Source organism: Mesoplodon densirostris, chromosome 4 (assembly GCF_025265405.1).
Source record: "Mesoplodon densirostris isolate mMesDen1 chromosome 4, mMesDen1 primary haplotype, whole genome shotgun sequence".
Taxonomy (NCBI): Eukaryota; Metazoa; Chordata; class Mammalia; order Artiodactyla; family Ziphiidae; genus Mesoplodon; species Mesoplodon densirostris.
This window is the reverse complement of record NC_082664.1, coordinates 11,427,358-11,441,577: the sequence shown is the minus strand read 5'-3', so window position 1 is coordinate 11,441,577 and position 14,220 is coordinate 11,427,358. Positions and strand designations below refer to the sequence as shown.

At 52.3% G+C, this 14,220-nt stretch overlaps 1 protein-coding gene across 1 annotated transcript; it reads right to left on the bottom strand.

The window, feature by feature from the left end:
- SERPINA10 (serpin family A member 10) lies at window positions 1-5,980 on the bottom strand. Its single transcript, XM_060097916.1, has 4 exons — window positions 5,278-5,980; window positions 3,691-3,964; window positions 1,191-1,341; window positions 1-192 (listed from the first exon to the last, which is right to left on the bottom strand). Exons 1-4 carry the CDS (start codon window positions 5,978-5,980, stop codon window positions 1-3), a joined length of 1,320 nt encoding a protein of 439 aa, XP_059953899.1.
- Window positions 5,981-14,220: the final 8,240 nt, after the last annotated feature.

Below are 14,220 nucleotides of genomic sequence, written 5' to 3'. Positions count from 1 at the left end.
TCACAGGAGAGTCGGATTCACCACCCTGCCCAGAAATAGCACGATTCTGGAGGTTTCTTCATAGATGATGAAGTGAAACGGCCGGTCCACTTTGATGATGGGAGGCATGGAATAAGCAGTGATTTCTGACAGGGTTCCCGCCACCGCCTCTGTTCCTTCTTCATCCACCTCAATCATTGCTCTTTGTAAAACCTGGAAAAGGAAATACATGGAAGGCCGTTTGTGTGCCAGTGGAGATGAGGGAATTAATTGAGCCCCTGGACATTCTGTGTTACTGTCCTACCCACGGGGCCATGCTCTCAGGATTTAGTGGTCCAGGGCTCATCTGTGCAGAGAGGAATGGTCTGAAGTCACCCCAGTGACTGCCTTAGAAGCCCGCAAAATACCAGGAGACACCAGGAACCAATTGTGAAATTCATTCTGGGCAGGGACCCAGGGACTCTGTGGCTGGCCAGTTCATGCACACATGCATCAAATGAACAAATACTTATTTAGCATGTACTTTGTGCTACTGATTTCTGAGCTGAGCTGGTGTTCCTCCTGGAAGGTTTTCAATCTGCCTGGAACCCCTGAGAACTTTGACCTTCCTTCTGGCAGGCTAGGTAGGGGCAGGGTTGTGGTTAGTCTTCTGTAGCAGCTTCCCAGCACCTGGTACTGCTCTGAAGTGGTCCCTGAAGTCTTCCTGAACTCTGGTGGCCTGTATTTAGGCCACCTGTTGTGTTTGTGAGGCCCTCTTGTCCAGGAACCTCATGTGATGTGAGTGACGGACCTGAATAATTATTATAAGAGGCAATATGATAATAATTCCTACTGTTTTGTAGGGGTATTTCAGAGGGGGTTTCCACAAGGGGTGGGAAGTTAGCCAGATAACCTCTGGGGCTTTCTTTCATCTTTAAAGTGATGCAGTTTCATGGAATTTTGAATGAATCTGTGAACCAGTTCCATTTGGGGATAAATTTCTCCTTGAGCACTGGGAGAGAAGAGAGAGAGCTCTCCATATGAGAGATTAAATTAGTTGAACAGATGTTTTAAAAAGTAGCTCCAAATTCTTAAAACATCCAACTTGGGTGCTGTTTCAATTCTTTTGGAATTTTAATCTAATTTTCTACTACAACTTGGCCTTTTATCAACATTAAATGGTATATAAAAATATTTGTTGGTTTGGGCCCCAGTGGAAGATCCTGACTTACCTTGGATACTTTAAGATTTCTTTCAGCAACTGAGAGATCACTCAAGTCAGCCCAGGGTGAGAAGATTCTTCTGATGCCCATCTGTTTAAGCAGCTCATGCATCTTATACTTCTGGTCTAACTTGAACTTTGGAAAGAAAACTTCCATTTTTCTGTGGTACAAGTACATATAATGGTGAACTGTAGACAAAAGCCATAGATTCTGAACACTAAAAAGGTCACACTTTCTTTTTACCTTCCCCCAAGATTATTCCCACTAACAAGTCTCCCTCAGTTGACTAGAGCTCATTCTGTTCTTTTGTAATGAATGGTCTGACTCAGAGAAGAGAGCTTCAGCTTCAGGGAACCAGTTTTATTTCCCAGCCAATGACTCACATTCTCTTTAGCAAAGAATGCCACACTTTGTATCCATTTCCCTGGGTTTTAAAAACAACCCCAAACCAACCAAATAGCTGCTGCCATCTGTCCTGCAGACTCCAGGCTGTTTTCAATACCCAGATTACAGAGACCCCCCAGGATTTTAGGAGAACCTTAAGAGTCTGGGGATGGACAAGGGGAGGGGAGTGAAGGGAATTTTCAACCCCCTACCTATTTTTAGCCAGAGAAACTCCAATATTATCTATTATATATATATATATATATATATATATATATATATATATATATATATATATATACACACACACACATATATAATATATATATTCACACACAATGGAGTTTTTTGTTTAGAGAGATGAGTTCTGTGGCTCAAAAGTAAAAAGAATGAAAACTACTAATTGGTACTAAATTAGTCTTAAAGAAGTCCCAATGTCTTAATCTGTGAAGTACAGCCAAAATACCAATACCAATTTCACAATGTTCTTCAGAGAAGTAAATGAAATTATATATGTTAAGCACCCAGAACAATGTCTCGTGTAGTTTCCTTTTGCTCCCTTCATCCCCCCCACCTCTCTCTCCCTCCCTCTCTCCCTCCCCCTCCCTCCCTCCATCTCCCTCCCTCCCTCCCACCTTCTCTCTCTCCCTCCCTCCCCCTCCCTCCCTCCTTCTCCCTCCCCCTCCCTCCCTCCCTCCTTCTCTCTCTCCCTCTCTCTCCCTCCCTCTCTCTCGGAGCTGGGCCAGGCTGTCAGGCTGGAATATAACTGAGGACATGACATGCCTTGGAGACCGATTTATAAATGTATCCCCCCAAACATTTGTTGAAGGCTTATGATGTTTGAGTGCCATGCTAGGCTCTAAGGATTTGAAGGAAAAGAAGAAGAATGAAGATAAAATGGACACTGAAGATCTTTAGCTGGACTCCTCTGTGCCAAATGCCGGAGTGACAAGATTCAGGCGGCATCGCCGTGGACTCCTTCCTGACGCTGCCTTCCTCCCACCCCAGTCGGTGGATTAGTTTATTCCACAAGCATTTGCGACGCTGCTCTCTGCACGCGGCCCCCTCCCCCGGCCGTCTCAGCCAGTCTCATGGTCCCATTTACGTGCTGCGGACGCCCCCGCCCGGACCTCACCCTGCACCCCAGATCTAGCTGCCTTCCTGACATATCCGCCTGGATGTCTAATAGGTATTTCTGATCCAGATGTTTCCGACTGAACTTTTGAACTTACTGCTCGGTGCCGTGTGCCTCCTACGGTCTCCCCTTTCAGTAAATGGCAAATCCTTCCTTCCCGTTGCTAAGGCCAAAAACTTTGCCTTCACCTTTGACTCCCCTCTTTCCCTCTCTGTCACCTGCATCCAGTCCGTTAGCCGATCCTGTCACCTCCGGCTTCGTCACAGATCCAGGACCCCACCGCTCCCCGTCACTTCCACGGCCGCCACCTGCCGAGCATCCTGACCGAGGTGGGTGGCGACGCTGACCTCCTGGCTGGTCCCCTTGCCCCTCCCACCTACCCCTAGTGTCTCTTCTCAGCACGGGCCATACTGCTCCTCTGCTTGGCGCCAGTGGTTTCTCGTCTCCCTTGGCCAAAGCCCTTTCCGGGGCCAGTAACGTACAGTCCCGGGCGACACCTGCCGCCTCTGCGACCTCATCTCCAGCTGCTGGAGCCTCACCGGCTGCCTCGCTCTTCCTTGAACCCAGTAAGCACAGTCCCGTGCCAGCACTTTCCCACTTCTGCCTGTAACTCTCCTGTCCCCCAGCGTACCCTCGGAGTCCTCCTTCCCCTTAAGTGTTCGCTTACCACTGCCTTCTTGGCCAGGCTTTCCCTGGCGCCCACCTGCACCCCGCTGGTGCCCTCATCACTAGCACGTGAGCTCCGCGAGGGCTAGCATCGTGCATGCGTCCCAGTGCCTGGCACGTGGGAGAAACTTGATAAGGGCTGGTCGAGTGAATGGACGAGCCAGGCGCTGGGAGAGATGCTGATAGAGGGGGAAACAGGACAAATGCAGCCCCTGACACCGGGGAGCCCGCAGCAGGCTGGGCTGGGACGGGCACAGGACGAAATTGTGGGTGCCCGTAGGGAGGGGCCGGCTGAGCTGGAGCAGGGCGACGAGGGAGCTGTACCTGGTTTTCATGTTCCTGAGCCACGTGTCCACCAAATCTGTGGTCAAGTAGTCCTCAAGGGCCAGGTGGTCACCTATCCTTCCCATGAGGACCACCAGCATGGTGGCATTTCCTCGGTAGGGCAGTTTGAGAACGTGGCAACGAAAATTCTTGTCAAAAGTGGAGGCAAACTTGCCTGCCCTGTACATCATGGGCACCTTGACTGCCTTGTACTTGTCCAGGTAGAAAGTGTCTGTCTCGGTGAGGACAGGGTCAAAAGGGGTCAGCCATTTCCCTGAACAGATAAGAAAGAAACTCGTTGCAGAAACCGCCCTCCTCGAAAGCATCGTTCCTGCTAAAGTAATAAAGGGCCAGTGTTCTATCCCCGTTCCTGCCCAACTAGGAAAGGCATCCTTATCAGGTTTGTTTTGACCGCAGCTCAGGCGGCCAAAATAAATTCCCCAAAGATCAGCCTTTCGAAGGCTTCTTTCCCAGCTGGCAAAACCTGGATCCATCCAGAGGCCCTGTTGGAATCACACACAAAAGCACGGAGATATCTCCTTATGACCGCACCCCCGCTTCCCTCATTGTTTTGGACAAAACACTGAGTGTTTTGAGTGAACGTTTGTTTGAGTGAACAAAAGTCACTCATTCCAGCTGTAGCCCAAAGGACCCACTTCCTTCTACACTCGCTCCCTTGTGGTTGGTTAGCTCCAGCCTAGAGAAGACTTCAGGCCTGTCCCCAGCCCTGTCTGCAGGAGGGGCCCTCTGACCACCACTCTGTCTAGTGCACACCGTGTGCAAACAGACGCCACAGTGGCAAAAGTGATGACATTCCCACACGTCCTGTGCTCGGTGAGGCTCTGAGGGCAGGGGCCCCTGGCTGACAAAGAGCCACGCGACCCAGAGGAGGCTGAGTGCGGGCGCATGACTCTACACACTGATGTCTGTCTGGCCTGGCTGACTGGAAGCATGTCCTCCTCCCGGACTTTGCCAGTCCCCTAGTGTCACCTTCCTGTTACAACTGTGGCCACACCAGTCCAGTCCTCCACGAGAGACGCAGGATGGAAAGGACCCGGGATGAGCGTGTCAGGAGGCCCTCGTCTGAGTTTGGCCTCTGCCATTTATCATGTGATCTCTCTGAGCCTCAGTTCCTCTCTATAGTAGGTGGCAGTGTCTGCATTTTCTATATCGAGAATACGAGGACAAGGGACTTTGTCACTTGCCCCAGGTCACAAAAGTAGTGCGTGAAAGAGCCAAGATGCAACCCTAAACCTCTCAGATGATATGCCTTTTTAAAAAAAAAAATGACGCAGAGGGTTCCCCGTGTCAGAATGTCAGAGGAGGGCTGTGTAGACGTGCTTAGAAAACGTAAGCCCTGCAAGCACCTGGGCCCCCAGGGCAGGGGCATCAAGTGAAAACATTGTCTGGCGCTGTGCCTGGTACGTCCTACGTGTTCAGTGTATGTTTCACCCCCCTGTTTGTAAAACCTGAGAACAACATGCTCCTAGGAGATCATTTGGCCTCGACCGTACACAGGCCCGGCAGGAAAGGAAGAGACAGGCGAAGAGAGCCGTGGCTCTGGCAGAGCGAGCGTGATCAAAGTACCTTTGAGCAAGATGTAATCCACAAGGATTAGTTTGGTGTCAGGATTAATCTCATCAAACAGTCTGGGAATCCTCCCCTGAGTCTCTTTGTTAATGTGAAGATTCATGAGCCCTTTGGCCTGGGAGGCGTTGCGAAAATTTATAGTCACACACTGCGTATCGAAATACCTCTTGGCGAAACTGAGGAAGGTCTCTTTGACATCAAAGTCCTCGTGGATGAAGGCGAAACTCCCCTGGGTCAGGCCCAGCTCCGGGGTGTGGGAGAGGCTTTCTCGGAGCTGCTTGAAGAGGGCAGGCAGGCGCGGGGGCCGGGTCTGATTCAGGGCCTGCAGGCGGAGCCCCGTCTCCAGCTGGGCTCTGCTCTGTCCCCTGGCCCCCAGGGTCAGGGCTGCCATGGCCGAGGCCAGGCCGAGCGGGGAGAAGACCACGTTGCCGTCGTGCCTCATGGAGATCTTACGAAGCAGGCTGAACCCCAAGTTGGAGGTCTCCCCAGAGAGCTTCGGCCAGTCGGCCGTCCGCCAGGGGGCGCCCTCGTCCTCCGGCAGGACCCGGCCCCCCTCGCTGCTCTCGGTCTGGGCCCTGGGGGTCGGCAGAGTCTCCAGTCCTGCCTGGGCCTCTGGTGAGCGGGGACCAGGGCTGGAGCCGGGTACCAGCCACACCTGGGCCAGGAGGCAGGGCAGCAGGAGGCTCCGCACCGCCTGCATCTGGGCAGCGTGGAGGCCCGGGAGGCTTCGCTTTGGCAGCAAGGCTTCCTCGGGAGAAAAGAGGGCAGAGATTATTGTCAACGGCTGATGCACACCTCCTCCCTGTGTCCTGGTACAGCTCCTCCAGTGACCCGCTTCCTCCCTGGGGGACGGGGCTTAGCTCCCCGAGCCCTGCCTCGGGGACACCCTGAGCAAGTAGGGGTCCCAGCTGTCACCTGAGTGGGGGGCGCATTATTTCACAGGGTGAAACCGCCTCGGGTTTCCATCCAGGGCCGCGCCCTCGGGCAGCTCCTAGTCTCCCCCAGCTTTCCCCAGTCATCCCACTTCCTCCAGGGGCGCGGCAGGCAGCCAGGAAGAGGGGGATGGAAGAGGAGGCGGTCTGGGTGCCCGGCCTCACTGGGTGCGGTCAGAGCAGCGGCCGGAGTCAGGAGGTCTTCCCAGGCTTTTACTGGTCTGCTTCGTTCATTGCCCTTGATCGCTAGACGATACGGCAGCCCGTCCAAGCCGAGCTGCAGGGACCTGGACCTGGGGACATGTTTGCCTGGGGACTTGGAGGGTCTGGGTGGCCATCGGGGCAGGGCAGGGGGAAGTGCTGAGTTTGCCTGATTGGGTGGTGGGATCCCCCCTGCGGCTCCCCTAGGGCCCTCCAGCCAGCCCTGGGGCCCCGTTACAGAGCTCCTCTTAGGAGCTCCCGCCTTCACTCTCCCTGGAGCTCCCCAGCACAGAAACAGATAACGAGCTGACTCACACCATGCGAGCCTGGGCTAAGCTCCCCTTGGACGGTCTCATCTCATCCTCACTGCGACCTGTGAAGTGTGTCCTCCTCTCACTGCCCCGAGGCTGCCTATTCTAGTGGGGCCAGCCTTCCAGCACAGGCGGTGGGTCTCCAAACGCCACGCTCGCCCCCACTGCCCCCGCCTCTGGCCTCCCTCACATCCTTGGGCCCCGAGGCTGGCTCCTGGGCACCTGTACGGTTTCCATCTGAATAAACCCCTGTGTGCTGGGCTGTGCCACCTGCCTGTCTCCACACACGGTTCCTGGTGCTCAGCTGACACCCCCAAGCCTGTGTCCCAGAGGCTGTCTGGAAGGTCACCAGGATGCACCCTCACCCTCCTCTGCCTACTGGACCCACTGCCCCAGGAGGGTCTCGTGGGGGGCAGGACCACTCAGCCCAGTGCCCGCGGGGCAGGCGAGGCCGCAGACCTCACGGGAGCTCCCGTCAGCAGAGACGCTCATTCTCAGGCCACCTGTAGCAAAATGCGGCGACAGGGTGAGGGTGCCAGGCCTCTTCTCCCTGCCGCAGGGGGCTGTGTCCTCACCTGTGCCAGCTACAAAGTGACCCCTGGCCCCAGGACTCAGTGCGTTGCTCTTTGCTTTTGCTAAAGGGCGCCATAGGATCCGGGGCTTCATTCCCTCCACAGCTTCAGTGGCATGACCTTACTCAGTGAAATATTCCTGCTGTTTTCTAGCTGTCAGCGTTTAGGAAACTCTGTCCGATTCTAAATGGCAAGCCTGCCTTCAGTAGGTCACGCCAGCACTGCACATGCTGGGTGAGTACCTCCTGGAATGTACCACACGCACCCAGGTTCATGCCTTCATTATATCACAGGATATAGCACCCCTTTGTAAATTAATCCCACAGCAGGACACTCCCGAATTCAGAATCACTTCTGTCTCTGACAGCCATCAGGAAATGATCCCAACACAGCAAGTAGATGTCACCCCTTCTGACTGCTAAGTCTCTCCTCGAAGCTCCACCTTCAATCTGGAGTGGCAGCCCAGGAATACACTGGGCGGCCCTGCACACTGCTTACCCGGCAGTCCCATGCATCCCCTAGGGTCTTTGTTCATCTACAGAACGGTACAGAATCTGTGTGCAGGGGGCATCCCCTCAAACACCAGGGTGCAGCCGAGGATGCCGTGAGCGAAAAAGAATGGAGGACACCTGATTCAGAATGGAGTCAGGAAGCCATGCAGGGTGGGCGCACATGCATTCCCGCTCGTCTCAACATTCATGATCAGCAGGAAGAAGGAAGCTTTTCGCACACCTTAGTAACGGCAAACCACCCACGCTTGCTGCCAACAAGAAACCACCATGACTCTGAACTCCCATTCTCCTCCAATGAGCTTTGGTTCAAAACAACACTCCCCAGCTTCCTCCCTGAACCTAGTAAAAGCCAACCTCGCCTTTGTCTCTTTGGGACTTGCCTATGGTTTGCCATAGTTTGTTGGTCCCGAATTGCGATTCCTCTGCTATTCCTGAATCAATTAATCTTCGCTTAATCTTAACTGCCATTAATTTTGTTTAAGGATGACACAAGGATGCAGCATCCCAAACAGAACCCGAGCAGTAGGAAATCAACCACTTACCCACCACTTCTCAGCCCTGAACAGACCTGGAGCAGCAACTCTACCCCCAGATCTGGAAGCAGGGGAAACTCTCTTGCCTGGGCAGACAGGTCCCTGGGAAGAAGGCCAGGGAGTCGTGTGGGGCTTGCACAGTGAGTGTGGTGGGCGTGAAATCTCAAGCCTTAAAAGCCTCTTCCTGGGGACTTCCTTGGTGGCGCAGTGGTTAAGACTCCATGTTCCCGAGGCAGGGGCCTGGGTTCCATCCCTGGTCAGGGAACTAGATCCCACATGCATGCCACAACTAAGAGTTCATGCCATAACTAAGGAGCCCGCCTGCCACAACTAAGATCCGGTGCAACCAAATAAATATTTTAAAAAAATTTTAAAAAAAGAATCCCTTATGTTAAAAAAAAAAAAAAAAAAAACCTCTTCCTCTGGCCTCCTGCAGAGGAAGCCCCCTATGTCTACAACACGCCTCTTACCTCCCCCCCCGCACCCTATCCAGTCCAGGAATGAGGGCTCGGCACTGCCTAGGTTCCCACCCCCTCCCCTTGGAACCCGCTTAGAGAGGACAAGAAGGTCTTCTCTCCCCACCCCTCACGAGGCAGACACTGTGAAGCCTCCCTTTAATCCGCTGCCTCTTACCAGTGAGGTGCCGCCAGGTGCCTGGGAAGGTCCTTCATTCAGGGCAAAGGCAGGAGGTTAGGGCTTGCAGCCGAAAGCGTGCAGCAAATATTTGCTATTCCAAAGGGTGATCCCCCGAGGGACTGTTACTGATTAACATCCCGCTTGGAGATGGTGGCATTTCTGGAAAAGCCAAGATGGAGAGGTAGGCTTCCCATAGTCCCCAGCTGCCCCTGCTGCTCTCGAAGAGACAGCAGAGAGTGGTGGCCCGAAGCAGGATCTCGGTTCCCTGCCCAGGAGCTGCACCTGGGCAGCCTGGGTGAAGAACCAGGAATCCTAGCCACTAGACCACCAGGGACTGGAGGCTAGAAGCAAAGTTCCCTTGGCTCTTGCCCCACTTGAAAAATGAATTTCTCAAGGAGGCAAAAACAGGTACAAAGTTTATTATCAGAGACACAGCATAACATGTGGGAGAGCACACAGAGAAACAGTTTATTTAAGACAGAAGCAAGGCAGAGATACACACCTGGAGAGAAAGAGTGTGACACCCTCCCTAATGAGGAGAGTGCAGTAAAGAGGTGATTCAAAGCACTTATGTAGGACAGTTCTTCTTTGTTTGCCTTGGGCCAGTTACCTGGTTTCTTTTTTCACGCCTGCCCTGCCCTAGAACCCTCCCCAACAGGCGCGCACCGCTTTGAGCTAAGCTGGATTCCAGCGCAGAGGCCTGTGGGTGCATGTCCACACTTAGTAGGGGGTGGCTCCCCCTCCCTTTTGATTCCCAAGGAGCCTTCCTGCACATGTGCAGAAAGGGAGGTTTCCTTGACCTCAGGAGTGGTCATTTATCTCTTTACTCCAGCAGAGCACAGCTCCTGCCACTAACTTCGTCCTTGGAGTGTCTGGGGGAAAACAAAGCTTCAGTTTTACTCTGCTTGACAAACACCAGCTGTCGGGCCCAGGGGCCCCTCCATCTCCTACCTCACTGCAACCCTGACTCTGAGGGCAATTCCTCCACGAGAATCTGCATCTCAATCCAGGCAGTGCCCTAGTAAGATCCAGCTCCTTGCGGGATGCAGCTGCTACAGGCACTGAACACCTCATGTGAAGGGAGGGCTGGATCCCACAGAGGCCTCCTGGGTCCCCAACCCAAGGCTGTTGGGGGGCGGGCGGGGGCAGAGATGATTAAGACCTGGTCCCCCGCCAACCAAAGAACTTTCAGTCCAGTAGGAGAGACAGACCTGTAAACTACCACCAGCCATACAGAGCCTATTTCAAGGTCAACTTACAGCTTCACCAGGTTGATGGACTTGTGAGACTGGAATCCTCAAATACCCAAAGGCAAGGCTAATGTAGACCCTTTAAGACAAAATCTCGCAGACCTATTAGACTCTCCTTTTTATAATATAAATATTTTATGTGCCTCTTACTACCCTGAAGTGAAATTTGTAGTTAATAGAACCTACCCACAAAGTTAAAAAAAATAATAATGCTTTATAATATGGAGGGGAAAAAAGGAAACTATAAGAAAATAATGTTTCTTTTAGTATGTAAATGCTCTGGCATAACTACACTAGAAGAGGCAGCGATGCCATCAGATGTGGGACAAGTTGGAGAGTTCCCTATATCCTGCACACCTGTTGTACTGGCCATTCCACTCTACAGCCAGAATTACTTCCAGTGATGTGGTTTTCTGTAATGGTGAGTCATGCTCAGCTCCTGAAAAACAAAATATAAATCTTCCTCTGATTTGTCTTCATAGAAAATTCAGTGGGAATTAAAACCTTGGGGGGAAATGCTGTTTTTATATGAAATAAAACACCCGTGGGACTGTGAGCGTCTAGACTCAGATCATTTATAAATGGGTTTTCACCTGTATGGACTTGCAGTGGGACACTGGACTCACGTGGGGCCTGGGTCGCTTCACTGTGATGGACAGGCCTGCGTGTTCCAGGACGTCTGGCATCTCCGGCCCTCACTCACTGAATGCCAATATCGCCCCTCCAAATCCTTGTGGAAATCAGAAGTGCCCCAACGAATTTCCAGAGTATTCCTTTGAGGCAGTACCCGCTCTGTTGAGAATGACTCGCCTGAAGAAGTCAAAGTGAGGGGAGGAGATGGACGAGGCTGGACGGCGGGGGTTCTTGGGTCAGACAGCACGGGCGTTGATCTCAGGGTGTCAGCAGCGAGAGGCGGCTTGAAGCGAGATCTTAGTTCCCTGCCCAGGAATTGAACCTGGGCCACCTGGGTGGAAACCAGGAATCCTAACTGCTAGACCACCAGGGGCTAGTGGCTAGGAGTACAGCCCTGGCTCTTGTCTTCTTTGAAGACAAGAATTTTACAAAAAGACCGAGGCTGTAAAACAGACGCAGAGCTTATTAGAAGCTTATTAGAAGCATGTGGGGGGGGGGGCGGGGAGCACACAGAGAAGCAGTTTATTTAAGACAGAAGCAAAGCAAAGCTACACACCCAGAGAAGGGTCTGGGCGTCCTCACTAATGAGTGGTAAAGCGGTTGTTTAAATCGCTTACATAGGGGCCGTCTTCTGGGTCTTTGCTTTCCTTCGGCCAATCATCTTGCTTCATTTCCCATATCTGATCTGACCCAGGGCCTTACGCAATATACGCGTGCATCTTTTAGCCAAGATGGATTCCAGCACGAGGGTCTCTGGGAGATGGATACACATATTATGGGATAGTGCCCCCTCCCTTTTTGACCCTTGAGAAACTTTTCTGTGCATGTGCAGTCGGGGAGGTCTTGACCTCAAGAATGAAAGATGTGGTCATCTTATCTTTTTACTCAAGCAGAGCTTAGCTCCTCTCAGCTCCTGCCGTCCATTTTTTCCTTGCAATGTCAGGGGGAGACAAGCTCCAACTTGCTCAGCCTGACAAGCTCCAGCTGCTGAGCCCAGGGCCCTTCTAGCTTAGAGTCAGCTTTGCCTTCCCATCCCTGGAGTTGTGCAGCTGAGTGGTGGCTGCAGCGGGCCGCCAGGAGGCAGGGGCTGCTTCCTCCCGGCTGGGGGAGTGTCATCTCGGCCAAATGTCTGGGAGGAACCAGTGAGCATGGAGGCTGCGGAGCACGGCGTTCACGGGGGCTTCAGAGGTGCCATAAAAGTCATCGTGGAGCATTTGACCATCTGGGATGACTTTAAAACTGCTGCCAGGATTTCAGAAATGGATCTTTAAAAGGAAGGCAGCAGAATGCATTGGAAAGAGTGTAAGGGCCTGTCAGACACCCTGGGCTTGAATCCTAAGTCCTTCAAATTCCTAGCTGCTGGACCTTGGGAATGTAACCTAACCTCTCTGGACTTGCTTTTCCTCTTCCATAAAATGGCCCAAACTGTGCCTCTGGCCCATGAGTATCTCAGCAGCACCCAGGAACCAGGAAGTCAGTGGGTAACACTGTTTCTAAGGTGGTGGGTCCTGGCTCTCAGGAAGGGTGGCTCAGAAGTTCTCTACCTTCAGCGAGGGTGTGCCCTGCACGGCTCCCAGCAGGTCAAGCTCAATGCCTGCCCCTGTACTGTGAGTTCTTTCACCAGCTGTGTGACCCCGAACAAGCTCCTTAACCTCTTCTTGCCTCAGTTTCCTGATCTGTAAAATGGGGCTGCCAGGGCTGAGCTGTTAGGACGGTCGTGAGGCTTAAATGAAGTCGTGCCTGTAAAGAGCTTGGTACCTGGTAGGAAGAGCTAATGAATGGTATTTGTTCTATGATTTTAGAGCCAGAATGAACCTCACAGGTAAGCCCAGACCCTGGATTTGGACTTGACAGAGGAGGAGCTGCAGGCCCACAACCATTAAGGCCTTTCCTGCCCGTGTTGGTGCCAGAATAGAACCAGGCCACCTGACTTCCCGTTTGCATTTGATTTCAGCTCGTCACCAGCCTGTGTAGAGAGAGATTGGGCAAGATCTTATAGGAAGGCATGTGTTGACCAGAGTCACCTCAGGGGAGACAGTATAACCCTTCCCAGAACTCCCTGCAGGCGGGAAGCACAATGCTTCCCAAAGCCACCCCGGAACGGGGGTATCCAGGGGCTTCTGAAGCAAATTTGTCCTGGGACCCAAGGGGCTAAATGTCTGAAAAACAACTAGAGCTAGTTATTGGCAGAATCAGGCCAGGAAACAGAGAAACAGAGAGAAATCAGGACACAGAGAGAACTGCAGTTGGTTTGCTCTGCGTGGATGAGATCACGAGGAAAGCCTGGGCGGGTCTGAGGCGCAGAGGGAGAAAAGCAAAACTTCTCAAATGCTTGCGACACACTCAGGTGTGGGACCAATGGCTCGCTGTTTGCCAAGCAGCCTCTCTCTCTCCCTTCCCCATGGGCCTGCTTTTTTGTAATTTACTTTGACTTTATGTTATTTATTTTTAGTTTATTTTTGGTTACGTTGGGTCTTAGTTGTGGCTCGCGGGATCTTTGTTGCAGCATGCATGCTCTTCACTGGCACGGGCTTCTCTCTAGTTGCGGTGTGTGGGGTTTCTCTCTCTAGTGGTGGTGTGCAGGCTCCAGAGTGCGTGGGCTCTTGTCGTTTGCAGCGCGCGGGCTCTCTCATTAAGGCGCGCGAACTCAGTAGTTGTGGCACACAGGCTTAATTGCCCTGCGGCATGTGGGATCTTAGTTCCCCGACCAGGGATCGAACTGTGTCCCCTGAAATGGAAGGTGGATTCTTTACCACTGGACCACCAGGGAAGCGCCCCCCATGTGCCTTCTGATTCCCTGTTCCTGATCCAGGCTTCCTCCACCCTGGCTCATCGGGCTCCAGTGACACCTAACAAGATTGCTGATTGATCCCTTCTGTCCCCAGCGGTGCAAAGCTGATGGCCCAGGCAAGTTCGCTATGGTTGCCCCGAGAAGATGTGCTCAGGGCACTGGTCAGCGAGGTGGGGATAACTTCTGGGTAACTAGGGGTTTGACTAGTTAGCACCTAACAAAGCTTTCTTTCCTTGAGATGGACCCTTTGAGTGAGAGGGACATGATGATTAGTTTTCTTTAGTGGGTATAAAGAAACAGATGCTCAGAGAGGTCAGTTAACCTGTTCAAGAACACAGAGCTTGAATTTGAACCCAGACCTCTGGTTCCCAAGGCAGTTAACCACCTAGTGTGACAGCAGGTTTTCACTAAGATGGTCCTTCTACTTGGGAGGTTATGTCCTTTCCCTATTTTTCTTTTGTGCTGCAGGTCATTATTTATTTATTTCAGTTTTTAACTTAAAAAATATTTTTTAAATAATTTCAAACTTAAAGTAAAACTGCAAGAGTAGTTACAAAGAAATTCTATAA

Bases quoted from the DNA above. Each gene is read 5' to 3' on its own strand.
- SERPINA10 (XM_060097916.1), bottom strand. From the start codon at position 5,980: ATGCAGGCGGTGCGGAGCCTCCTGCTGCCCTGCCTCCTGGCCCAGGTG. The intron at 3,965-5,277 runs GTACTTTGATCA...TTATCTGTTCAG, and splicing joins GGATTACATCTTGCTCAAAG to GGAAATGGCTGACCCCTTTT. The intron at 193-1,190 runs GTAAGTCAGGAT...TTCCTTTTCCAG, and splicing joins GAAATCTTAAAGTATCCAAG to GTTTTACAAAGAGCAATGAT.